The following is a 27,791-nucleotide window of genomic DNA, read 5'->3' as shown; positions in this document are numbered from 1 at the left end:
GTCAGTAATTTGCACCAGAGGTACACTTCAACTGTGAGAGACAGAATGTGAAAGAAAAATCCATGAATCCACATGGTAGGATTTGTAAAGAATTTATTCGTAAATTAGGGTGGAAAATAAGTATTTGGTCAATAACAAAAATACAACTCAATACTTTGTAACATAACCTTTGTTGGCAATAACAGAGGTCAAACGTTTACTATAGGTCTTTACCAGGTTTGCACACACAGTAGCTGGTATTTTGGCCCATTCCTCCATGCAGATCTTCTCGAGAGCAGTGATGTTTTGGGGCTGTCGCCGAGCAACACGGACTTTCAACTCCCACCACAGATTTTCTATGGGGTTGAGGTCTGGAGACTGGCTAGGCCACTCCAGGACTTTCAAATGCTTCTTACGGAGCCACTCCTTTGTTGCCCGGGCAGTGTGTTTTGGATCATTGTCATGTTGGAAGACCCAGCCTCGTTTCATCTTCAAAGTTCTCACTGATGGAAGGAGGTTTTGGCTCAAAATCTCACGATACATGGCCCCATTCATTCTGTCCTTAACACGGATCAGTCGTCCTGTCCCCTTGGCAGAAAAACAGCCCCATAGCATGATGTTTCCACCCCCATGCTTCACAGTAGGTATGGTGTTCTTGGGATGCAACTCAGTATTCTTCTTCCTCCAAACACGACGAGTTGAGTTTATACCAAAAAGTTCTACTTTGGTTTCATCTGACCACATGACATTCTCCCAATCCTCTGCTGTATCATCCATGTGCTCTCTGGCAAACTTCAGACGGGCCTGGACATGCACTGGCTTCAGCAGCGGAACACGTCTGGCACTGCGGGATTTGATTCCCTGCCGTTGTAGTGTGTTACTGATGGTGACCTTTGTTACTTTGGTCCCAGCTCTCTGCAGGTCATTCACCAGGTCCCCCCGTGTGGTTCTGGGATCTTTGCTCACCGTTCTCATGATCATTTTGACCCCACGGGATGAGATCTTGCGTGGAGCCCCAGATCGAGGGAGATTATCAGTGGTCTTGTATGTCTTCCATTTTCTGATGATTGCTCCCACAGTTGATTTTTTCACACCAAGCTGCTTGCCTATTGTAGATTCAGTCTTCCCAGTCTGGTGCAGGTCTACAAGACTTTTCCTGGTGTCCTTCGAAAGCTCTTTGGTCTTGGCCATGGCGGAGTTTGGAGTCTGACTGTTTGAGGCTGTGGACAGGTGTCTTTTATACAGATGATGAGTTCAAACAGGTGCCATTCATACAGGTAACGAGTGGGGGACAGAAAAGCTTCTTACAGAAGACGTTACAGGTCTGTGAGAGCCAGAGATTTTCCTTGTTTGAGGTGACCAAATACTTATTTTCCACCCTAATTTACGAATAAATTCTTTACAAATCCTACCATGTGAATTCATGGATTTTTTTTTCACATTCTGTCTCTCACAGTTGAAGTGTACCTCTGGTGCAAATTACTGACCTCTGTCATCATTTTAAGTGGGGGAACTTGCACAATCGGTGGCTGACTAAATACTTTTTTGCCCCACTGTAATTTTTTTTGTGTGTGTTTACACTCACTCTTTCAAATAGATGCAAGTAAAACACAGCAGAAAATAAATAAAATCAAAGACTAGCGGTCCTGTTGCTCTATTTTCACCTGTAAAGCAGGAGTAGGGTAGGCGGAGGTTTACCCTGGTGCAGGTGTGCCGCGGCGGTCAGTGCCGCGAGTTTCTCTGTGAATTTCCCATTACGTCGTTGCGCGCTCGGTACTTGCTTGGGAGTTTAGGGGTTTTTTTCGCTGTAAAAAGACGTTTTCTTCCCACGCACAATGGACACTAATGTTTTTGTCACTTTTTATGGAATCAAACTTAAAGTAAGGTCAGTACTTCCACGCTTTAAACGCTGATACTCTCTCCCGTACTCGATATATTATCCACTGTTGATCTGCAGACAGCTGTTGTCATGAACGTCGCACTCGCTTACGTCACTGTCATGAGACGTTCTCGCAAAAAAAAAAAAAGTCATGGTTTTAGTAACGCAGTGTTCCTACGGGAAAGTACCGGTAATCGAATTACCGTTTTTGCAATTGTAATCCCTTACTTAACTCATTACTTGAAAAAAAGTAATCTGATTACAGTAACGCGTTACTCTCTGGTTATAACACATATGCAATGATTTTCTAAAAGCCATAGACAGTTTTTCTAGGCTGGTTTCTACTGTGAGACAAACCCCTTTAAGAATGGCATCCTGATTGTCGCTCCATTTCATAAACAAGACGATCTTCCAGCTGGTGTTACAGTTGACTGAATTCACCTGAAAAACAAACAATCAGAAGAATGTGAGTTGTAGCATCATGTAGTGACACTAGACCTTTCATTTGTTTTCTCATATTCTCCAAAGATCAAAAAAACAAAACATAAAATCATCATAAAATCATTTATTTTGAGATTAGATCAGAGACCACTCTTATTTAAAGATAATATCTAAATGTATTGTGCATACGTTGGCATATATTGCCAGAATCAGTACTTGTAATTCAGTTAATAATCTACACATGTCGCTAAGTCAACGCCAAAGAAACTGATATTTAAAAACCTATTTTAACTGTCTAGTAAACATACTACTGTAAATATGAAACTAACTAATACAACATATCAAACACAGAACTGAACTTTATTCCTCTGGTTCCTCCGTTGGAGTCTGTTTGATGCCATTAACATCCAAGATTTATGTTTTCACTTTATGTTTAAACCACTTGCAGTCATCAGTCATCAATGAGATACAAAAGTTTTTGCGTTTGCTTTTCAAAAAGAAGAAAAATAAAAGCACTTATTTCTTAATCTTTTTGTGTTTCTACTTAATGCCCTTTGATAAATTAATGAAAACAATGTTGCTTAGTAACACAGAGCAGAAAAACAGGACAACTCTCCTAACGTATTGTTAGTTTTAGCCTTTTGTTTGATTGCGCTCAATCTAAGGAGGACACCAGAAGAAGCCTGCAGTTTAACAACAGTCAGCTGTCAGCCAAGCCGGAAAAAGCGCTAATCATACCTCATTGCATCCTGGATTATCCACGAGCTGGTGTGTGCTGGCATGAAGCGGCTGACCAGCATTCACTGGGTTCAGGACCACTTTGTCCCCGATCACCACCTGCCATTAAAACAAAGAAAAAAAAAGAAAACATTAACAAAAAAAATAATAGTCTTACTTCTTCCGCTGTCTTAACTATAGTTGTGCAGATTCATTGTTTTATTTCTTTTATCTTTTACAGCTTTAAAAAATATATATTTTCAAATTCTGTGACGTTTTAAATTTTATTGACATCCCTCGACTTTCATTTGATTCTTGGTACTTCCATAACTGTACATGCTCTGGCTGCTTTGTAAAATTTGTGATTCTTTGACTTTAAGGAGGTTAAATTGAGTCAATCTATAGTAAACTGTGTCAAACGACTTAGTTAAAAAACATCTGCCAATGACATGCACACAGGCAATGGTCAGAGAGTATCACCATCCATTTATATGCCACTGCACTGTCTATTCTCAGCAGGTTGAGAGTGACTCCAATTATCTTTTTGTTCTTGACCTGCTGCTTAGGCTTCATGCCATAACTAATTTGAGAGGAGCTTAACAGGGAAGCCTGGACTCCACTGTAGTTCATTTTGTCCTTGGACAGCAGCCTACTACTTCCTGCCGTAGGACAGAAGAGCTGTTGCCAAAAACAGCTTTGTGATCAGAGAAAGTGGGCGCGAGCTGAATTCTGTTCAGGGATGTGATCAAACAGATGCCCAAGAGTAAGGCTAAGGAGGGCAAAGGCAACCTGCCTCTTAAAGGCCCCATGTATAATATATCATTACGAGTTAATCTTTCAAATAATTAATATTAGTATGAGTTCTATCATTTAAAAAAATGTAGATAATGCCTGTTTTATCTTCCCTGCAGACCTGTATAACCGACGTCTTACAAACATACCATAAATCTGGCTGAAAGTTTAAAATGGAAAAATGAAAACTTACAATTAAGAAGGTGAATATTTTGCTTAGAACTGATGGCTATGAAAATAATATTAAGTACTTGTAGTTTAATATCTCCTACTCACACCATACTAATATACTACTGCACATTAGTCACGTCATTCTAAAGGGATGTCTTAAAAATACAGGATTAAAAAAAACCTCCCAGACACAGTTCAGTTGTTTGCTTTGCCTTACACTGAATTACATACGGTATAGTGGCAACACACTCTTATCTACACAATGACTCACACTGTCCCCAATGGAGCGAAGTTTGTAGAAGGGCTGTATGTAGAACCAGGAACCCTCATTTCCAGCAGTGTCCAGCATCACCCTCATGGCATTTTTCTCCAGCAGTGCCGGCAGTCGTTTGTTCACGGTCAGATATTTGTTGCTCTTCAGGTGGAGGAGCTGAGCAGAATTACATTAAACAAATGAAATGAATTAAATTCATGGCAGACAAATCAGAGGCTGAAATCTGGTGTGAGAAGGGAAGTGTGTTTGATGGACATCAGCCTGTGATCAAGACACTCCTAATAGTGTCTGATGTTTATATAATAAAGTTTATATATGATATGAAATGGAGAGATTATTTGTCATTAATTTGTTTGTTTCCAGTATCTTTTGTTAAGGATATTTTTTAAGGTCACTTCAGTTTAGTTTCATTAGTGTGCAGCATGAATTTCAGTTTAGGGGTATTGCAAAACAATACTGTAGTTTGTTTTTTAACCAAACTTCAGCAGTTTTTTAAGTTTAATTGCACTTAGCCATAATACCTACCTTTAGCAAGTTTGCACTTAAATAGTATTAAAAGTGTTTTTAAAAGTAACTTAAATCTTATTAACCTACTATTTCCATTTATAAGGCAAATAACCATATTTGGTAACTTCAGTTGGACATCAAAACTGGCCTTACAGGCCTGCCAGCCTGAAGAACCACATGGATTTCTCCCAGGCAATCAGCAAAGATCAGGCTGCGTGACTGATAGCGATATAATTGCATCTGACTAATCAGCAGAGGCCTGGAATTTTTCAAACTTCAGTGTTCTTCTGGAATTCAGGAAATTTTGTTTTTTCCCCACTTTTATATCCTCCTAAACCAATGGTCATAACACTGAAACTAACATTGGCAAGATGATGAAACTCACACCTTATGTGGTTGAATAGTTATGCTAAAGATTGGTGTTGTTTGTATAAGATTTCTAGAAATTAGTGAAAAATGGCAGCACTATATATGATCATATGACCTGTTCCTGTAAAACTAGTGCACGTGATATAATTTAAAGCATGTAGCAGAAAAATATAGAATGACAGAAATAAGAAAATATTGTGTGTTTTTCTTATATTCCTTTTTGGAAAACATCAAAAATATGTATTTGAAACATAAAAAAGGAAAAATCTTGAAAAATGTGCCTTTAATATTCTCCAATAACAAGTGAACTCTTATAGGTGTGAGGCACCCCTTGGAAGACTGTTACATATATTTAACAAACATGAAAAAACAGAGAGAGAAAAATAGTGTGTACACAAAATCACATGTGGAATAAATATAAGTGAGTTGACACATGTCAGCACAATGTAACATATACCCAGTATATTAAAATAGGAATCCTAAGAAATTCTATGAAATGTCTGCTTGTCTTTATAATTTCTATTTAATCAGTTTATTTCTGCCAGTGATGACTAATGTCAGTTGAATGCAAACTAGGTGTTAGTTACATCAAAGTTTGTGTGACCAGCTTGTAAACAGCTATTTCCCAGAGACACACCTGAATGACATTTCCATACTGAATCACTGTTCCAAGAAGCTTTTTGTTTTCAGAGTCGTTCTGCTTCTTCTCCAAGTCAGCCGCACTCTGAGATACAAAAGAGAGATGAGAGAGAAAAAAAAAACAAACAAAACCGTATCTAACAGCTATTGCAACATAAATCACTGCCAACACTCTTACACAGTAATTCCAAAAGACACAATCACGTTGGTTAGCCATTAACAAGGCACCACATTATTAACAAAGTTCTTAGTCAAAAATATACGCAGCAGAGACTTTTAGTTAAAGCTCAGGCTCACATTTCCATGGAAACGCAGGCACGATCGCAATCTTCCAGTTTATGACTGTGTAGTCAGATTGCAGATTGCTTTAAATGGTAATGTATTGCAGCAGAAAAAGGGAAAGGAAAATGTAGAGGGTGGAAAGATAGGACAGTAGTAGGGAAATGTCAGAAAAGTCTATAAAAGGACTTCTACTTTATAAAATACCTGCAAAACCTTTAAAAACCCACCTGAAACTGTGACACAGAGTGCACACAATCGATAGAGTGATACACTCACTATGCTGTTTTTTAATTCAGCGTCTACAAAGTCTAGACTTCATCAAGACCATTTAAACCCCAAAAGTTAAAATAACAAAAAAAAAAATCTGACTCTTTCTTTAATGTTTATCTTGGGAGCTTTTGGGAACATGGGTGTTAACTGCAGTGGTCTGTAGTACCTGCTGGGAGGTTCACTTCACTTACATGCAACTTGTTAAGCAGCACTGACTCTGTGTTCCCTCCAGGTTTCGCCGCTTTCCAGAACTGCTTCTGGGCTGAGTAGCGGTTCATGGGACACAGTCTAAACAGACAGTCTGCACAGAGATAGAAATCACTGGCTTTAGCTGAAAAACTGGATCCAAAAACATGTAAACATGCACACACACTCAAAAAGAGATATATGTGTGTATCATTTAATCACATTAAATATCATTTAATCACATGATTTCTAATGACATCATGCTGGTGCACAGTCTAGAAACAATTCAATTATGTAAATTAAATAAATATATAATTATTTTTAAAATCTGTTTTTAATAACTAACATTAAAACTAAAATAAAACCCAGGAAAGAAAAATAAATTGGTCACCCAGGGCTAAATCGACATATTTACTAAATATGCATATGTTCATATAACTTTGAAAAAAGGCAAAAAACGATCAGTCCAGATGGTTATAAAGAGAGAAAATGGTCACAATTTGCTCCGTCTGTTTCTGTCCACATTTGTCTTCTCCAGTCACTCCTTCTCTTCTCCTCCATTTAATACAGATGGAAAATATACCTCTGAGTCCAATGCAAATAATTTGTGTAACAATTTTGAAAAAAGAAGAAACAGAAGAACAGAAAAAGTAAAAAGATTACACATGATTCTATTTTCCCTTTATGGCTAATGACTGTTCGTACATCTCCAAGTCTTTTCATTTCACAAACTGGTGGATCCTTACCCAGCCATGAAAGCTGGGTTCACTGATGTTAGTGGATATGTGACCTGCTGTAGTCAGAATCCGTCCACATCAGACGCTACATAATGTTCAGTTCTCAAACCAGTTGAAATCGGAGCAAATTCTCAAAAATGGTTTTGGTTGTATACCACACTTATTACAGCTGACAATGGTAAATTAGTTAAAAATCAAACAATGTGTACAAAATATATTCATCTACTGGGAGTAAAGCCTGGGAAGGTTGATGCTGTGTGGAAGATGGGTAACAGCCACAGCTCACACACAAACCAACAGCGTGAACAGCAAAAACACCACAGTAAAAATTATTAAAGACACTCACCTAAATAAATTAGACTTTTTTGCCATTTTAAGTTATGTGCTCAAATATTAAATAACCACAACATTTAAGCACACATTATTCTTTCAGTTCTCCAGAAAAAAAATTCACGCATGTGTGTTCCTGCACTTCAAAAGCATTAATAATTTGCCTGCATGAAGATCAAAGGTCTTTGTCTGCTTCACGGAGCAGTCATCACAGACAACACAGCATGTGTTTGTTATGTGTGCTTACCAGATGTATGATCATAGTAATGTATGGTTATAAGCTGTGGTTGGACTACCACACACACACACCTATGTGTCTGCAATGTGATCCAGCAACACAACAAGTTGTAACTGTAGCAACGATGATTTGCAGCTGTCATCAGGAGTCTCTGATTTTGCTGCTCATTTGCATAGATACTGCAAAAACCGGTCTGCAGGGAAACTAGTGTTTTTTTTCATTTGCATGTGGATGCAGTTTTAACAGAGTTCCTCTTCTATCCTGGGAGACTTCCTCTTTTGTAACAAGCTCTACAGCAACTTCAGTTGAATCCCTCAGAGACTTCCACAGGATGAGTACTGATAAAGCATTTCGCTGCAGAGTTATAGCCGCTTTCCCTGCTGAGTTCAACTACAATTCGACAGTGACTCCTCCCTGCGAGTCCTGGCTTTCCTCTGACTTCACCTCTCATCAAACCACAGCTTTCTTTTCTAAGAGGATGAAAAGAGGAGAAAAAAGGAGCAATGTGTCCATCCTTTCTCCATTCTCTCTCTTCTTCAGCTCTAGTTGCAGTAACATGACCAAATAAGGCCGGCCAAGAAGGGGAGTGGGATGACTGAAAGAGAGAAAGGAGGGTGGAGACTCCCCAGCCCTATATTCTGTCATCTCTCCTTCTCCTTTCTGAATTCCTCCAACCATTTCACACAGAACTTGTTCCCTCGGAGTCAACGTCTCCGTCTGTGTCTCCTAAATTGTCCTCGGGCCTCCCTTAGCCCCTCCCCATTAAATATGGTTTACTTCTTGGCCCAAAACATGGTTAGAAAAACAAAGCAAAAAGGAAGTGAAAGAGAAATGAGAAAGGCCAGAAGAGAATGAAAGAATGTAAGATAGAGCACAGAAAGGTCAACTAAGTGGAGAAATTGAGCTTTTAGATATAATCAGTGTGCGTTTATGTGTTCCACATAAATCAAAACATACAATAATGGATGTGGCTTTAACTTGTAAACATAAATGAAACAATGAATACATATTTCACACAGCCTGTTTCACGCGCAGCACTCCATGGAAAATATTTGGTGCATGTGACAGATAGATGATCAGCTAATAGACATTTACCTTGCATCACAGCCAGCTGTGAGGGGAAACGTGCTATTTAAGTGAGACAGAGGTGAGAATTTCTTCCAGGGTCACAGATTTCTTTCTTTAGCATGCAAGTACACAATTGAGCTCAGAAATAAATCTGTCTTTGATACTGGCCACCTCGTATGTACTTATAAATGCTGACCTACAATTGTTTAGCTATAAGGCGGGTACATGATAAAACAACTGAAAAGGCTAAAAGCCTATCTTAAGTCATATGACAGAAATCTTAAGCCAATGCAGAAGAAGCACTGGATTTTTAATATATACACATCTCTTTTCATTGTTTTGTAGGACGTCCGTAACTAATATTAGTAATAACTTTGTATCGCACTTTTCAAAACAGAGTTTCAAAGTGTTTCACAATTTGATTAAAGTAACACATAAGTATACATATCCCAACATCATTCCTGCATACGCACTTCCACATACACAAATAGATGTAAACCAAGGATGGGGAAAGGATTAAGAGAAAGCTAGCCAATAAAAGTGAGTTTGTCAGAAGTCGTTTAAAAAAGCCGACCTGATAGGCTGAGGAAATTCGGTGGCTAGTGCCCTGTGCTTGCTCACGCACAGCCACAGTGACATAGAGTAAGTTATGCATGAATGGGCTGGACATTGATCTACTGCCAGTCAGTGTGCTGAAAAGGGTAAATCCACAAATCACCATAACACGTGCAAAGTATGAAAGCAGCTTTAAGGCTGGGTTCGTATTCACGCATATATTCATAGTTATTCAAAGTCCTCTTCCTCCATCTCTCCCACACACAGTGCTGAGTGATTCTTGACTCACAGCTGAAGATGGCGTTAGATTGTGACAGTGCCTTAGAGTATAAACAGAGAACAAGTGAGCTGCGAGTGTCACACACATGCATATGTGACTTAACTTAGCAAATAGCATAAACGTTGCAAATTCGGGCATCTTTTTAAAGTAACGCCACCATCTAATGTGACAACAGTCTGAAAGTCAAAGTGAGGCAACAAACTGACTATAAGAAGACATTCACTGACAGTAAATGGGAGACGTCATGGAAAACATTTTATTTCATACATCAGGCATATTGTATCAGCTGGTTGACTCAACAGAAGTATGTGACTGAAATGATTGTTGTATCTGTGCTGGTTTGATTTCACTGTCAGACTGGTTTTAAAGACAAGGTTATGAGAAAGTCTTTTAGATGCTGACAAACTTCCGCAGATTAAAGAGGATCAAAAGGACGACGCTTGAAGCCGTGCAGCCAGCAACTGAAGAAACTCTAAGGGGCTGTAAAGCACACAGAGATGATTGAAAGTTTTATTACAGCACAGAACTGCCACCATCCTTGGACGGCAGGATGAAGGTACGACAGCTTCTCATTCAACTGAATGACAACATAAAGTTGCGCACTTCACTGTAGCTGAAAAAAAATAATAAATTGGAAATTCAGCCTTTCACTTTATCTCCTCTTAACCGTCTGCTACCCTGTCCAAAACACAGTACTGGATTTTTTAAAAACTACGCTGAACAATTTACAAAGAAGTAGTAACATAAATAGCATCTCCTGCAGTAAATATACAACATAGTCTAGCTCAGGAACTAGGGAAACATAATGCATTACACGTTTTCTATTCTCTGCTAAATCTGAAACATCACCAACAATCTGGCTTGTATAAAGTGCTATTCACTGCATCCCTCTTATCCTGTTGGAGGTATTATAGAGGAAGCACTTGTAGTGCATCTGAGACAGTAAATGGATCTACTGACAACAGCTTCCCTTCACCGTTTCCTGCAAGACCTCTCATCTCAATAGGCAGGAGAGGAATTTGTGCAGTTGTTAGCAGGGGAAGGGGGACTAAAGACAGGCCCGTTTCTGGTGTTTATCGCAGATGAGCCACCCAGCGTTTTTCTGCAGTCCGTCTGTAACAGCATCAGTGGCTCGGCCTGACAACAGACAAGTGGTGGTAAGGAGCTGGCACTTCAAGTATAATTGAGTCTATTTAAATGTTTCAAGTTATTTCAGGTAAACCAAGGCATGAGTTGTGATAGGCAGGAGGTGGCAACATCTGAAGCCAGCACAAGAAGACGCTGCCCAGTGTAATGGCCTTCACATGCTACTAGTTAAGCAGTGAAAATGTCAGAGTACAACAAGCAAGCAAAAAAAAAAAAAAAAAAAAAAAAATCACTTGTTGTTCAGAGACCTGTTTTGTTAATGGAGTCCTTTCTAGTGTTTGTTTCAGGTTTCTCACACCAGAGCTTTATAATTAACACTATTCTAGAAATAGACCAGCAATTATATAGCACTTTTCTAGTCTCACTTCTCAAAGCACTTTAGACTACAACCCAGAATAGGTGTGGTTAAAAAAAAAAAAAAAAGCAATGCTGTCACACATCAAACTGACAAGCATCATTTTACCATGTTCATAAAACAGGCAAATAAACCAAATCTATTAAAAATTCAGAAAAAAAAAAGAAATAAAAGATAGTTTGACTGAGAAATTATATTTATCAAGTATTTAATGAATATCTTTCATACAAACTATGACCATTCTGTTATTGTTATACAGTGTTTTACACATTCTCTTTACAACAAAGATAAATGCAAATCCACACTATGGGGCTTATTATAGACTTTTTTAGAGTGGTACACAAAGGTCTATTCAAAGCTACAAAGAGAAGAGTGTTATGAATACCCACAGCTCAAAACAAAATTTTAGGTCAGAGTCTCACTCACCAGAGACTGTACACATGTCTCAGATTTCAGCTGTTTATTACATGAAGTGCCAAGAGGTCTGATTGGTTAATACAAGTTGAGTCAAGAGGCAGCTTTGGCTCTTAGGAGAAATAAAGGCCAGTGTGATGATGACAGTCCCAGAGTGACAAAGCTAAAGTGTGCCATGTTTACATGTAGAGAGTCCCTGTCTCTTAAATTTCTTTTGTCAAGTGCCCATATACAGTAAATAAAATGTATTGTATGTTTAGTACATTATTTGTCATGTCAATGCACTATCATTACATGGGGGTTTTGGGTGGAAACCAAAGTATTTTATTAATTAAAGTGCTGAATAAAAAGGTCTAAAAAAATTAATTAATTAATTAAAAAAATGGGTTGGAACGTCAAGATTTATACTCTTGGCTCCAAATCTACAAAATGCTAACTACCATCCATATAACCACATTGCTGACAACATTTAAATGCAATGGCAGGTGCATAAAATATAAAAGAAACAGCTGTTAAACTGATCCAAATGACTCCTAATATGTCAACAGAGTAAGTAGCTAAATAAAGGCTGCCTAAGTCAGCTAGAAAGACAAGGTTTCTACAGACACTCGTTGATTGAAAGTATCTGCCAGTAGGTCAAGTTTTCACCATCAATGATTTAGATAAGGGCCTTTACATACTTTGTCAGTCTTAAATATGCATTTTCAGTCATAGAAAAAGTGACAGTTCTGAAGGTTTTGCAACAGCTAAAAGTGAAAGTTGCAACAGATTTTAAAGAGGAGGGCATTTTTGAATAACGCAGCTTTCCTCCACATGTAGTAACTTTGATGAAAGCAACTGATCTGACTGGTTGTGCAAGAGAGCCTTAAATCACAGTGACTAGAACGAAACACAAAGCAGTCTCTGCCTTAGATGTGTGTGGATGTCGCTCAGTGTGTGTGTGTGTGTGTGTAGCATGTGTGTAAAGGTATCTGAAATACTGTAAAGGTGAAATGCAAAGAAAAGGCTGATGTCTAAGCCTATGGACAAAGGCTTCACGAGTGGGAGTATAAATTGTGTGGAGAGTGCTCATGTTTACATTAGGAGGAAATGTTAAGCATACCTCAGCAGTGACCGTATCACAGAGTGGACATGGCTCGTCTGGCCTTATTGCTCTTATGGTGTCCACTTAGTGGGATTATCACTACACAACTGGGTCTCTTTCCAGCTGTGCAACTCCTCATAGTTTTGGGGGTGGGGTGGGGGGCAAACAATGAAGACATGTATTGTGAACACATACATGAGTTTGGCAGCTGTCAGATTTTTACGTTTTACGATTGGTTTCCCCCCCCCCATGGTTGAAAAGTAAATTTTCACCACATAGCTCGTGCTTCATGCATATGTCACAGCTAAAAGTTAAATGTGTCAATAATAAAATGAACGTCTTCCATGTACTTGTAGTTTCCTTTTAATCCTGGTTCACTGTCACATTGACTTAAAAGGGACACTTTCATACAACAGAGCCATTGTTAACGGTGTTTAAAAACACCGCCGCCTTTTCTTCTTTTGACATCTTAAAGTCTCTGCTGTGAAACGCTCCATTTCTTTTCTCTTTACAGTATATGCTATACCATTAATGGGACATATATTGCACACGTTATAGCAGATAAGTAAGTACACTACCTCTTTCCTATTTGGCTCCTTACAGAAACAGACTAGTTAAAGATGTCTCTGCGAAACCATTCACAACATTCTGAAGCCAAAAGACCCAGGGTCATTTCAAAGAGGTACTACAGGAACTACACTTTAATGAAGCTATAAAATTTCAAACAGATTATTATGGTCAAACTTGAAATGCGCAGGCCTGAGACACCCTGATGTTTACTCCATTTTACATCGTCCAGGCTTCTTTTCATTGCATCCTACCTGCCTGTATAAGGACATGTCTGCTTATTTGCATACCTTCGCTTAGGATCCAAGAAATGTCATAGGGTTGCTATTTTAAATTTTACAGGCTCCAAGTCCATTATATCATTGCTGTTATCACAGAGTTACTTTGTCACATTTTAAACTCTACCAGAACCAAAAGGATTATAATATTTGTACAGGTTAAGTAGTACTCTACATTTTGAGTAAACTAACCTTTAAGGAATTTGCTATGTATGGTTTTACTGGAACCTTCTCCAGGTGGCTTTGTCCACATCCATTAATAACACCTTTTTCCCCTCTAGCAGACACCCAGAATCCTCTCTCACTGGCATTAAGGCCTCTTCTGATCAAGCTGACACAGTGAATGAGTTACTAACTCCAGTTAGACACAAAAGGTCTATATATTGCCAAAAGTATTCACTAACTCATTCAATCATTGACTTATGTGTTTCAATCACTTCCATGGCCACAGGTTTATAAAATCAAGCACCTATGCATGCAGACTGCTTTTTCAAACAAACGTGAAAGAGTGGGTCAGGCTCAGTAATTTCCAGAGTAGTACCATGATAAGATGCCACCTGTGCAATAAGTCCAGTCATTATAATTTCTCGCTACTTAATATTCCACACTCAGCTGTTAGTAGTATAAACAGCCAGTGCTTGGGATCATTGCAGTCCTAAATAAAATAAAGCTTCTGCAGAGTCTTTCTACGTGGTGCTTGTATGGTGGAACAAAATCTGACCTCTCCTTTCTGTATTCATAATTCCATCAGTTTTGACAAGATCCAAACCACGACAGAGCCTCCATGATGTTTTACACACGACCGTAGATGATCAATGTCGTATGTCTCTCCTGACCTCCTACACATCATTAGGCCTGCCACTTCTTCTTTTGTCCAGTTTCATAAATATTTTTAAGGACATGCTGTACAACAAGGCAAGACATCACCTTGTTGGAACAGATATACAATTTTATGTGTGTCATACTGACAAAAAGTGAACAAATAATGTATTTTTGCGAAAGGCTGCTAAAAAAAAAATAAAAAATGCCTGAAGACACAATTTCAAATTGGTTATTTGCTAAATTGTCTGTTATGTGTAGACACAGCAATACTTCATCCCTTGTGCTCGGTGTCTTTTTATCCTTGGTTAGTGTTAAGTGGTGTAAAAAAACCGAAAGCGAAAAGGTTGAGAAGGTCACTTATATAATGAAAGACATTTAAACAAACAAGAACTCCTATCAGTAATACATACATAAACACTCACACACATCATATATAAACAGTTCATATACAAAAATAAATAATAAGTTAAACCATGTAAAACACAAACTAAAACGTGAAAAAGTAACAATCTTGGAAGTTGAAGGCCAATATTGATTAACACTGTGCAGAAGAAAACTATGCTCAGTATCTGCCAGATTACTGAATGGAGCTGAAGTGAAATAAACTGCCAATTTCCAAAGAAAAACATTGAAAGACGTTCGGAAAGCCTGGAGAACTATTGCTCAAGAATTTTAAGAAATTGCAAGCCTGGCTTCTTGGAAACAAAACATAATGAAAGGAGGGCTGACTCAAGAATTTTGCACAGTAAATGGTAAATGGTAAATGGCCTGTATTTATATAGCGCTTTACTAGTCCCTAAGGACCCCAAAGCGCTTTACATATCCAGTCATCCACCCATTCACACACACATTCACACACTGGTGATGGCAAGCTACATTGTAGCCACAGCCACCCTGGGGCGTACTGACAGAGGCAGTCATTAATGCAGTCATTAATGACTGACAGAGTACAGTCATTAAGACTAAAAGCAACACAATAGTTGAAATCACGCCCAGGAAGAAAACATGTCAAACGTTGCCACTTTGTAAGTTAATAGACTTATCGTATCACTGCTCCATTGCTAAAGAACAGGTAGATCTGACTATAATTACACGGCTATTCAGTTTAATGAATGTGTTATTTAGATGTTTTATGATCCCCAAGACAGTGTTTAGCCCTATTCTCACACCTGCAAATGCATCTGTATTATATACTAATGGGAAAGTAAAGAACTAAAAGACAAATAAAATAATTCAAATGGATAAGTACTCATATGTCTTATATGCTCAAAACGTACAATTCTGAAAGGCTGTAATTACTCTCTTTTGTAGGCTTTTATAGAAATGGCCGATACAATTACTTTGAATTGCCAATGAAAACAAAGAACCAAGGAAGACTACATTTCTCTCTTTCAAAAAACTTAAATTAAAATGAAAATCTGAATATGCGGTTGAAGCTCTACCAACGGTCTAGCTATATTACATTTTCTTTAAGTGTCATCCAGCAGCAGCAAGCTAAAGTGCACGTTTCTTATAAATGTGTACCAGTGCCTGTGACTGCTCAGGCCTTCAATCATATTCTGTGTACAATGTTTAGCCAGCTCTCCCCAAGGGACATAAACCTCTAGCCTGAGAACTGCAGGTCACGAGTTCTACTTCCTGTATGAGAACTAATAATAGCAAATTCACCCAAAGACACAGCTGAAGGATTTTTATTTAGAAAACAGATTCTCAAGTGGGTGCTTTTTTTTTTTTTTTCAACAAATCAGCAGAAGAGATGACTCTCCATCTGCCTCTACCTCCACAGACCTGTGCGAGCTAGGGCACACAGCTAATAAATACACACACACACACACACACACACACGCCTGTTTGAAGTCCAGGAGGCTGAGATATTGTGGCTGTCACCAAAGAAACACAGCATAACACATTCAGCAGCAGGTCTTACACGCTTCACAGTATAAACAGATAGGAGTTAGTGCTATGAGGAGGAGTGTCACGAGGAAGAGGGGAGATTAATTTGCTCCTCTTACCTCTGAACTTCTTCGGCGGGTTGTTGAGGTCCCCAGCATCAGGCTGGATGACGCAGCGGTCATCCACCAGGCTGTAAATACGGACACATGACACATGTAAGCGCTATACATATAATAAGATCATATCCAAAGTTACCATGACAAAGCTGGCAAAGCCCCGAGCATAACAACCACAGCAGCAATGAGGAATAGTTAAGTTCACCTTTAAAGTTGTTTTTTTAAACAAGACTCGAATAAGTATGTAATCATTTTCTTATTCTTCTATTACAGTGAGCTGAATGCTTATGAAGTTTGGAGCATTTTAACAAAAATTGAATTATCTGCAATTAGGCCATTTTGATGTTTATGATATTTTTAGAGCTCACAATGAATCAATTGGTACAAAAAATATTTAAACACTGCTTAATTTAAAAAGAAAAAGTACCTGTTGCAAGCTAATTTCAAAAACACTGCATCAGTTGAGTGTGTTTGATTAATAATTTTATAGCACAGCAATGATCGGAACATTTAAAAGGCCAGGAGGAACAGAGGGTTGATAATACTGAGACAGTCAAAGTGATCAACACCACATTTTCAGAACTACAACTCAGCATAACTGGTCAACATTTCTGCAGATGTACTAAGATTGCCATTGTTCTTGGATATCAGAGTCACTGTAATTCATCATTCCTGTGGGTTTGTGTTTAAGCTTACTGTGTATGTGCTAAACAGAGACTCAGGCAAAAAAGTATCTCCAACAAAAGCGTGTGCAAAAACTCTACCTTTGTTTCATGAATTATCTGGGATCGTTACATTGTTGCAGCATGTTTTAGCCTCCCCTTCCACAAAATAAGGAAATATTCTGGATTAAATGACCGGTGGCCAGACAGGAATTTCTGGTGACAAATTTAGCTTTCACTGGCTTAGAATAACACTTGTCTGGACACAGGCCAAATCCCACATCCACTTTCAGCCTTCTGAAGTTGCCCAAACAGACCTCACTGTTCCATCAGCCTGCACATCTCGAGGAACAAGACCGACTACAAAGGGCGAACATACCCATGCGTGTTAAGACAAATAACAGCAGAGTGCCAAATTAAAGGAAAAACTCGCACTTTTTCACCTCAAAAGTGAAGGCATTCAACTGCTCCACTATACTGTGGAAGCTCTAATCTCCCTGACCCCTTAGAAGGAATACTAACTGCAAATCAACACAAAGTTGTTGCTGAAAATAACATGAATCACATGCGCTGACCTTTGCAGTTACCAGATCTAAACCTAATTTACTACGAGAATTAGCCTTTGGATCAACATGTTAGTCAGTTTTCAACACCAGTATTGTCAAAACACCAAATGAGGGAGTATCTTTTGGAAACACGGTGTTGCAGCCCTTCAGTGGAGTCTTACTGAATCAACGCTAAGCTCTGCTGAAGTTAATCTGGCATCAAAACTCCTTACTGTACTTGGGGGGGGGGGGGGGGGGGGGGTCGTCACATGAGCATGCTTCACGCAACTTCGCTTTCACAGAGGTCAGTTATTAACACAAGTTTAATAGTTACACCTCTGCACAAACAGGATGGGTCCTGCTAAATACTCAATGCACACAGCAGCATTTTCCCCCCCAAAAAAAGAAGAAAAAGAAAAATGTAGCCTTTCATTTGCTCATATAGTCCCCTCCCCTCTGCAGCTGTTGACTTGGACTGCTATTTGAGTGAAGAAAAAGAGTTAATGTGTACAGAATTTTCTCAGTATGGTGTCTTACTTTAAGGGCAGTTGATCTGCCGCTGAGTTGGTGTTTATGCGTGGAGAGGATGGCTTCTGGCCAAAACCGTCAGGACAATTTTCTAAATACATGTGCTAGCATGTGCGTGCGTGTGTGTGTCTATGTGGGAAGCACATGAACTCCAGAAAGGCCACAATGTCTCTATAGTGACTCAGTCTTCGCTGTAGGTCATTCCATTTTTCATGAGCCAGGAGGGGAGGTCCAGGACACTGAGCAGATAGCCCTGATACCATTACTAATGCTAATGCCATGGTTTACCGTCTTGTGATTTCCTGATGGTTCATACCAGCAAAAACATTAATGCAAACTTTCTCTTGTTGCTTTGTTTAGATTCAGAACAAAGGGGAGAGGTTAAAAGCAGCACAACTGAATCTTACTGCGCTTGTGATATTTCTGTCATATCCTAAGGCCAGTATTTCAAGCAGTAAGCCAGTGTAAGTAATCCCAACAGACAGACCATATCAAAAATATGCATTTTACAAGTAAGGAGAATTGATGGAGGAAAATGATGCTGTGACTGTGTGGGCAAATGAGTGGCTTGCCAACAGTACCACCAGACCATTTATTGTCTTCTAACTCCACCCTTCCAACCCAGGCCTGCCCCAAACTTTAGCATAATCTGCATGTTTTTTGCATTTGTTGCAACAAATTACATTCACTACTTAATCCCATTCCGAGACCAAATGATGACCCTGTCGCTGCGTGTAAGCAAACACGTGCATACACAGGCATCGGACTAAAGGGAAGAAATGTGCTTGTTCTCGACTTTGTCATCAAAATGGTTAACAGTTGCTACTACAAGTGTGATTTCCTCGCTTCCAAAAACTGCTGGCTCAGTATCATGACTGAGCAGCATTTTTTAAGAAAAGTGTGAAGTGGGCCCTCCACACAGGCACAGGGACATACCCTAGGGTGCTGATGAAACCATTGGTTGATCCCTCTGCATACAGGGAGCAGATGTCCCCAATGTGTAGGAAACTGGACATTTTGTCCGACATGTTTGGCACACAAGGGAGCACCTGTATAGGAGAAATTGGGAGAAAATATGGATATTATTAGATCATTTAATATAACATGCCTGTCATGGACACATACCATCATGCATTTATTCAGTATCCATATGCAAATTAATAGTTCCAAGTTAGAAGCAGTTTTCAGAGAGCGGGTTCCCTTGCAGGTGGAGACTACACAAACACAACTGTCAGGCTGCAAGGATTTGCATAGAGAGGAAGAGAAAATGTCTATTAGATGTTACTGTAGCCCCGCTGGTGTTGTGCTGCGCCTTACATGTTTAGGAGCTGCAGCTGCCAGCGAGGTTTATGCACCTGCAACAGGTCATGGCCACTGAAAGCTGATAGAGAGCAATGCAGGTCCCCTCCACTCAGGTTATCTGCCTGTGTGTTTTTCTTTTTTCTTTTTTTAAGCACTGCCTCTCACTGAGGTCGATAAAGCCCCATAACAAGTTATTCTGGTAGCTTTCCGACCGCCGTCTGTTGCAAGCCCGACCAAACGATCAACGATCACACAGCAAAAGTTCGGATCTTATTCATCTAAGCACCGAAGCGCCAGCGAAACTTGAGAAAGCACATCCAGCGTTAGCATTGTAATCGCGGCTCACTATCACATTGCTTCACAGCAGCCCGAAATCATTGTCGGTGTAAGAGCCACCCGACCGTGATACAATCTTGTTGGGCTTCTCTTCAACAAAAATATTATTCACTAAAAAGCGCCACTTTTGAGCTCTGAGGTTTTTTTAACCATTTAAGGAGAACTAAATCCTTTTCCCCCCTTTCCGCCGCGAGAAGATAGACATATGAAAGGAGGATGATGGCAAACTGCTCAAGTTAAGCTCTCAACTTTACCTCGGCTGTGCTCGGGTATTTAGCTTTCTCTGGGCCAGCTAAGACAACATGACTGCGGTTCTCCTCTCCTCCGGGCCGGGGGATGACATCCAGGCGTCAGCGACTGTAATAATCCAGTTTTTTGACAGCTCGGACACCTTTCCGCGCCTCTCAGTGCTCCCGCAGCTTGTGCTCACTGAGGCAGGCAGGCACTGGCTGGTTGAACTGCCTGGCTCACTTCCACTTCTTCTTCTCAAGCGGCCGTAGTGTTGATAGCTGGGAAATGATGTCCACGTCGCCCCATCCTACCGCTAAGAAAATCTGAGCTGGGTTATCACTCCTGCTACTGCGCTGCCCAGATTTATACGAAGAAGTCTATTTTTCTGTAAAAAAAACAAAACAAAACAGAAAGGTCAAAAATCTGTGTGATTTTGGGCGAATAAGTCATTGAAGTGTATTTCAGATAAGCGATTATATTAATATCATCATACACCCCCGGATGTAGCTGTATTTGCGAGCCGTGATCAGAATTTGCAGTGTTTTTGTGGATTAACAGAGTTTAGTCCACAGCAAACATTCACTTCGGGAAGGAAAGGGTTACGTTTTGTTACACTGTAGCCAGCTGACTGACCACGTGACTTTACGGAAGCAACAGTGTCAACATCATGCATGGACCCTGAGCTATGCCTTGGAAACAAACCATCAAAATGTTGCGTTATTTCACCTTATTGTTCATATTTGGATGTGTGAGCAAAGTGTTGTGTCTTCAGAGTTCATGTAGCGCAGAACCTCCAGGCCCGGAAAGAGCGGCGGGCTGCGGTTGTGATAAGCTGACTAGAGACGCTCCAACTGTGGATCCCTTGGACGAGGATGAGGGTAAAGCAGCTTCCACAGATCCTGATCTCAAATACTCCAAAGACGCAAATGACAGGACGAATCAGGTGCAGGACAATGAGCGGGAAACACAAAGTCCGGTATGTTGCGACTCCTGTTACAGAAAAAAAAAAAAAAAAAAACACCGCTATTTTGTGAGAGTGTGGAGATAAGGTTATGCGTGCAAAATGTCATAAAGTTGTTACCAAAGTCGAATCTGATCGTTCTTGGAACTATTAGGCCTCCTGAGGTTCCCATGCATAAGCAAGGCCTTGTAGCCAATCAGCTGCAACACAGATCTGTCGATTAACACCAAAACCAAGGGTTGCAAAATTGTGTCCACATATGTGCTAATTTTAGTTGTGTGTTTAAATAAACCATAACACCATGTGCTGTAAATATGACTTGAATGCAGAAGCAGGAAGTTTGACAGCCTAGCCTTTGTTTCCTGTAAGTTACCCTCTTAATATTGCACATTTGTGGCACTCTGGTGTCATATTTTTTTTTATTTCTACTAGTATTTCTATTATTTATAGGTGGCTAATAACTTAGATTTTTACTAGATATATTATAGATCTTCATTGTTTTATTGTGTTCTTTATTGGTTGTTATGATCTTGTAGCTCATAAGAGTTATTAATCCTGAATCTACATTCCAGTTTCTAGCACAGTTTGTTTGCATATGTAAATAAAAATTGTACTTGTTCCGTGCAGATGGTGCAGATTTCTGGAGGGGAGTTCCTGATGGGAACAGACAACCCAGGCATCCCCCCAGACGGTGAGGGCCCCCAGAGAGTGGTGTATGTGGACTCCTTCAACATAGACATCCATGAAGTCACTAACCAACAGTTTCAGAGCTTCGTCCTTGCGACAGGATATGTGACTGAGGTTTTAAAAAAATATTTAAAAAATAAAACAATATTTTTCTGTGAGTGGTTTTCATTATCCTGGTGTTGTTTTTTGCCCATAAAATCTGTGTCTTTTCTGATTTTTAGGCAGAGAAATTTGGAGACTCATTTGTTTTTGAGGGACTTTTGAGTGAGCCAGTGAAAAGCCAAGTCACTCAAGCAGTAAGTGTACCACTGAGCAGGCGACTTACCTGTGCAGCTCACTTTTTACCTGCTACATCAGTTGTAGCTTTGAAGGAAGACATGTGCAGGCTACATGTCATGCTTTCGATTTCACTGCACAAAACGAGCACACAGTCAAAGATGTGCTCTACATTAGTTTGCACTTATGCAACGATCTAACAAACTATTTATTGCTTACACATAGATATTGGTAGCTTGCAGGACTAGAGGTCCAAGTTCACACACTATGTTTAGTAGACAACAGTAAATATAAAGTGTTGTAATAAATGTAACCTCACAGGCTTTCATGCTGTGTTTAGATGTCTGTAAATGTTTATGTGTAAAAAAGCTTTTTTGTTCATATAAGTACATGTAGCTAAAGTTCCCAAAGGGAGTTTTTCTCTCCCACAAACAACACTGATGCTGAGCTAGGTCAAAGGTTTCATTTGAACCCCATGCTTTTCTCCTTTGAGTTCTCTATATCACATTTTCATCATGCCCACCTTGTGGCTATTTTATATGCCCTCAAACAAAGGTATGAGCAGTCCACCCTTTTTTGAGCCACTTCTCACACTCTAAAATGTCCCAGTCACAAGAAAAGCACGCCAAATTTTCTGTTTTTGGCAGCAAAAGAGGAAACACAGGAGTCTTTATGCATGCTCTGAATCTGAGGACACAGTGGATCGGCTTTATTTTTGATGTCAGGGTCCCCACAACAGATGGAAAACCCTAATGTTAGCTTGCTGCATGACAAAATGTGGCTAATTTGTTTATCAAATGCCCAGAGGCTTGATAATCCAGTTCTTCGGCATGTGACAGTTTCACCTACAGTCGTGTGCTTTGCAAAAATAAAAAATAAAAATATCATGCCAAATAGGAAGAAGCCTCAAAGCACCTCCTTCACAGAAAGTCACCTTAAACAGTTTTTACCTGTCAGCTGTAAAAGGTTGATGGGGGTACTGTCGTCACCCCGCTAGGTGGGCAGGCAGGTGGCGTGAATACACAAGTCTGTAAATGCAGTAACTTGATAAAGAAGTAATGTAGAAATTTTAAGTTGATGTTTTAGGTGTATTTACTAGGAGGCGGAGGGGTAGCACTGGCAGCTTCCAGTATTTTTATTTTTATTTTTATGCACACAGGACTGAAGACTTTTACCACACTTCAGCAGCAACATGAGTCGATGAACTTTGGAGCGTGCTAAAGATAGTTTTTGTGGTTTTGGACAGAACATTTCCAAGAGATTGTTGTTTGATGCTTCCTGATGTTTCTAGTTTTCACTGTGTGTTCATTACATACCTACAGCTTGACAGGTTTACCTATAGAAGTCTTCTGTATGACCCTCAAACCTAGAGGCTTCCACACATTTACCCATATGGCACAATAACTTCACTAATTACTGCTAATTATTTCCCAAAGAGTCCCAGTTTGAAAGTTATACATTTGTTGGATTTTGGCAACAAAGTTCTTTATTCTAAAAGTGTGATGCTGTTATTAAAGTTACACATATTTTATTATAAAAGAGTGAGCCAAAAGTGAATGCAGTCCTTATATAATGTGTGACAGGTGAGTGCAATTAAGGACAAGCACCACACCCAATCAAAGGTGAGAGAACTAAACAAGGTGCATCTGGTGAAGTGAGTGAGTGGGTGGGCTGGGATGTGCTAAAAGGTGGGTCTTTACAACAATTATTGTGCACATGCATGTTTCTCTATAGCTATCTGAACCTAAAATAAAGTCATAAATGTATAAATGACCACTTTAATATAATATATCTCACATATTTACATTCAACATTTTAGATATATTAAAAATTAGCAGCACAGCATCAATATTAGCATCATGACAAATGTTGTTCTTGGGAACTGTAAGCTGCTCCAGTCAAATAATATTAAAATAAATAAGGCAGCCTTTGACAGGGATTGCATTTTATAAATGCAGCACAGTATGTTTTATTCATTTAAATAATTACATTTTAGTTTTAACCCAGCACCTTCAGAGAGCACGTTTTTGTCTTTAGCTGGACGTGATGATTTATACTACAACTGTTTAAGAGTGTTGAAAATGGCCTGTTGTTTGAGGAGTTGCACATCAGTGGGCTTTGCAAGAGAAAAACAGAAAAGAAAGTGTGAAAAGCATAATGCGGTCCGTAACAACTGTTACTACCATTTGTTGTTAGGTGGCCGCTGCCCCTTGGTGGCTTCCAGTCAAAGGAGCCTCCTGGAGGCACCCTGAGGGCCCAGACTCCAACATCACAGACAGGTAGAAAAACTCTCTTTTACTAAAAACTTCATAATGTTTTCAATAATACGCTCCACATTTATATAAAACACCTATCAAGCATCAAACCTTCACTCTTCTTTTATTTATGAAAAGATGATAAGAGCTCGGTAAATTACTTTAAATCTGTGTTTTTTAGGCTCCATCATCCTGTTTTGCATGTCTCGTGGATAGATGCTGTTGCCTACTGCTCCTGGGCTAACAAGAGACTCCCTACAGAAGCAGAGTGGGAGTATGCCTGCAGGGGTGGCCTGATAGACAGGTAAGATGTTAACTGATGATGATGATGATGCATCATAATCAGAAAACACATTATTGATCCATGTAGGGAAACTGCTTTGTTACAGTTGCTTAACACACAGTTTATAAGAGGGGGAAATACTAACAAACCTCTAGTCTGAAATGTGCATTCAAAAATGGGAATAATAACAACGTATGACCAAAGTGAGCAGAAGATTCATAAGCACAAATGCAAAAGGAACTTTTCTGTGAAAGATGTTTGAAAATGTGCATTTCCTACATGAAATATGTCTCAGATTACTTTCCTGGTATACCACGCCTACATTTAGACTTTATCCATGGGGAAACAAGTTGAACCCTAAAGGACAACACTTTGCTAACCTCTGGCAGGGAGACTTCCCCACACACAACTCTGGAGAAGATGGGTATATCAAAACTTCACCGGTAAGAGACACAAGCAAGAATGAAGAAATGCCATAATTATGGGTGTGTTGAGGGATCTCATATTTCAGGTTTAGTCAGAAAAAGTTTGGCCCAGGAAAATACTAGACATAATTACGCATTCCAAAGCTCGATGAAGTCACAAAAGAAGCTTGCAGCCTTGAGAGATTACATAGATTACAAAAAGACAACATAAATCCAGTCTTTCTTCACAGAGGCAACTTCATAGTTCCAATTCTAGTATGAATCCTGAATATCCGATTTCTGTGTGAAATCTTTAAGAGTATACGGTGTTGATGTAAAATGATATTCTAATCTGCATTATGTCACCTTGTTAGGGTAAAAGGCAGTCACTGATGTTGAAGTAATAGGGGAACTTGAGCTCAGTTAAGAAATCCCTTTAGTTGTCCAGCGGGTTTAGAGGTTTGATTTGTGTTTCAACATTCTGCTTTCTGCATTAAGATAACAAAGCTTTTCAGTTTCCATCTGCCATGTAAATGCCCAGTCTTTTTTCCAAGAATGTCACTGAACCCATCAAACCTGTAAAGTCAACCCTCAGCTTCACTAACTTGACACTTTTTTTGTTTACGTAACTTAAAAATCTGTGCATGTGTAAATAAACAATTTTCTGCAGTCATCTTTTTTGCAAGTTATTTTAACAACAATGAACAGTATCTTACTATAAAAGAAAATCTCTGTGTTTGTTCCTTTGTCTACAAACTCCTTCTATACTGGGAGGAGTTAAGCAACCAAAATAAGTTTAAAGATTCTTATCTATATCAGATATTATAGTGTCATCATGTTTTCTAGAAACTACTTGGCAAGGGGCTAAAATGACCCGTTTTATGCATTTAAAACCTATAGCGCCTCATAATAGTATCATATCATTGGTATTTCATGTCTAATTTATGTTCACAAAAGTTGATATAGTTTTTATTATTTATGTATTTATTCATTTTATTTTCTCACTGTGATTAAGGATATCAGTTTGTCAGCAGCACTAACAGGCCAAATAATACTGTAGCATTAGCGTGTTCTAATTACCATAATATACTGTGTGTACCATTGAAAGACACAAATATTCATGCACAATAGTTCTTCAAGCCACAGGGCTTAAATATCCTTTAGATAGATAGATTAGACTACTTTTAGAATTAGTGTAGAATTTAGAAATTAGAAATGATAATATTAACAATAATGTATTTTTAAAAACATTGCAGTAAAGTGACAGTAGTGCCCTTATACCCTACAGGTGATGTCCTTTCCTCCCAATGCTTTTGGTCTGTACGACATGGTGGGGAATGCATGGGAATGGACAGCAGACTGGTGGACTGTGCATCACACCACGGACCCGCAACGCAACCCAGTAATGGCAGATTACATTCAGGCTTTTGTAATTGTCGTGGGTGTTGATTTTTTCTTTTTCTGTAATTATTATCTACCATTGCTCTCTTTCAGACGGGGCCTCCCTCAGGCAAAGATAAAGTGAAGAAGGGAGGGTCATACATGTGCCACAGGGTATGAAAAAAATTATGTTAAACATCCAGTTTTTTAAATCTGAAATTTAAAACGTGGTTAATTATTTATTTGTTTAATATACCAAGGGCCTCACTCACTGGGATTTTGTGGGATTTTTTGGAATAAAGTGATCAGTGAAAGTAAAGCGGTTCTGGCTGTTGGAGAAACCATGTTATTGTTGGAAACACTGAATCCAGACAACTGATATTAGCATTTCTAAGAGGAAGTAGGGTAGCTCTCTGCTCTCTGTTACTCTCCACCTGTGGGATAACAAAGGGATAGATGTATTCATTCTTTCCTTTCTGGTTCATGGGGCTTTTGATGCTAGTGACAGCCTTGTCACATGTTGACTGGCCACAGTTTTCTTCTTGTTTCACATTATAGTTACACATGTGAGGGACCCGAGAGGTCAGTGATTGGAGACTGTGCATAAGCAGGCTTTCTACAAGATTAATATCAGTAGTCTTGACTATCAAACAGTAAAATATCACAAAGCAGTGTCTGTTACTGACATTATTCAGTTCATTTACAGTACATTTCCCCCCCGTTCCCCCCCTTTTTCAGTCTTACTGTTACAGGTATCGCTGTGCAGCAAGAAGCCAAAATACACCGGACAGCTCAGCTTCTAATCTTGGTTTCCGCTGTGTTTCTCAGGAGAAACGATAATCTCACCTGCTTGTCTTAAACACACTTTTACTGAAGCTGCTGCCTAAACCTGTTGTTGACTATGCAGGAAGGACATGCAACCTGTGATCTGTGATCTCATTGCCAAACATCTGAATATGATGGACAGTAAATCTTCTCTACTATGATATATGTTCACAGTATTCTCACTTTTTATAGTTTTTCAGATGTTTTCATAAGAAATGAATGGAAAAGCTTTCTCTGGCCACCTTTGAGCACTGGTGGGAAAAATATTAATAATTCAAGTTACTGTACCTTTCACTGGAACAGATTAGTGTGGGTTTTTTTTATTGTTGCCATTATCAGCTAAAAGCTGGTTGTGCTGAAAGTAAATCTTAATGTACAGAAAATGACTTTGCTGTAAAATCATTATAGAAACTTGTACTTTTTTTGCTCAAAATCACTGTTTCATATATTTCCATTATAAAGTTGTTGTAATAAAGCAGTATTTCCTCTTTTTTGTATGTTGTATTAGTTATGTACTGAAAGTAAAAGCTTTGATAAACAGCCATATTAAACATGATTAGTTTTAATATGTAGCATCCACCAGAGGGCAGCACACATTCACGTCTATCTGTGGAACTGAGAGTTTACAGTACCATTTATTAAGACATGAGATTCAGAGCCTAAATACAGCATGTGTCATCAACCACTAACACTGTTAATCTAAAGCGAACAGATGCAATTCTAATGC

The 27,791-nt window shown here is 39.1% G+C and overlaps 2 protein-coding genes across 5 annotated transcripts in view; one reads left to right on the top strand and one right to left on the bottom strand.

The window, feature by feature from the left end:
• Positions 1-20,379, bottom strand: part of LOC146669809 (inositol 1,4,5-trisphosphate-gated calcium channel ITPR1) — a 74,993-nt gene extending 54,614 nt beyond the window's left edge. For all 4 annotated transcript variants that reach the window (XM_085406420.1, XM_085406421.1, XM_085406423.1 and 1 more), the window contains exons 1-8: positions 20,017-20,379; positions 19,061-19,173; positions 16,393-16,463; positions 6,512-6,621; positions 5,767-5,853; positions 4,251-4,409; positions 3,038-3,136; positions 2,216-2,299 (exon numbers count right to left, since the gene is read on the bottom strand). In XM_085406420.1, coding sequence (XP_085262546.1) covers positions 2,216-2,299; positions 3,038-3,136; positions 4,251-4,409; positions 5,767-5,853; positions 6,512-6,621; positions 16,393-16,463; positions 19,061-19,152 — 702 coding nt within the window. In that variant the 5' untranslated portion in view covers positions 19,153-19,173; positions 20,017-20,379. The remainder of the gene's footprint in view (positions 1-2,215; positions 2,300-3,037; positions 3,137-4,250; positions 4,410-5,766; positions 5,854-6,511; positions 6,622-16,392; positions 16,464-19,060; positions 19,174-20,016) is intronic.
• A 158-nt stretch (positions 20,380-20,537) lies between these two features.
• LOC146669808 (formylglycine-generating enzyme-like) lies at positions 20,538-27,539 on the top strand. Its single transcript, XM_085406427.1, has 9 exons — positions 20,538-20,969; positions 21,582-21,755; positions 21,863-21,937; positions 24,114-24,196; positions 24,354-24,476; positions 24,784-24,898; positions 26,148-26,261; positions 26,354-26,413; positions 26,978-27,539. The coding sequence occupies exons 1-9, from the start codon at positions 20,679-20,681 to the stop codon at positions 27,077-27,079; spliced, it is 1,137 nt and encodes a 378-aa protein (XP_085262553.1). The 5' UTR covers positions 20,538-20,678; the 3' UTR covers positions 27,080-27,539.
• The last annotated feature ends 252 nt before the right edge of the window (positions 27,540-27,791 follow it).

This window comes from Rhamphochromis longiceps, linkage group LG5, assembly GCF_057381845.1.
Source record: "Rhamphochromis longiceps isolate RC_006_pf linkage group LG5, R_longiceps_female_GT1.1, whole genome shotgun sequence".
NCBI lineage: Eukaryota > Metazoa > Chordata > Actinopteri > Cichliformes > Cichlidae > Rhamphochromis > Rhamphochromis longiceps.
The sequence above is the reverse complement of the archived record's forward strand: the minus strand, read 5'-3'. Positions and strand labels throughout refer to the sequence as shown.

Bases quoted from the DNA above. Each gene is read 5' to 3' on its own strand.
- LOC146669808 (XM_085406427.1), top strand. From the start codon at position 20,679: ATGCCTTGGAAACAAACCATCAAAATGTTGCGTTATTTCACCTTATTG. The intron at 21,756-21,862 runs GTTTTAAAAAAA...TCTGATTTTTAG, and splicing joins CGACAGGATATGTGACTGAG to GCAGAGAAATTTGGAGACTC. The intron at 24,197-24,353 runs GTAGAAAAACTC...TGTGTTTTTTAG, and splicing joins GACTCCAACATCACAGACAG to GCTCCATCATCCTGTTTTGC.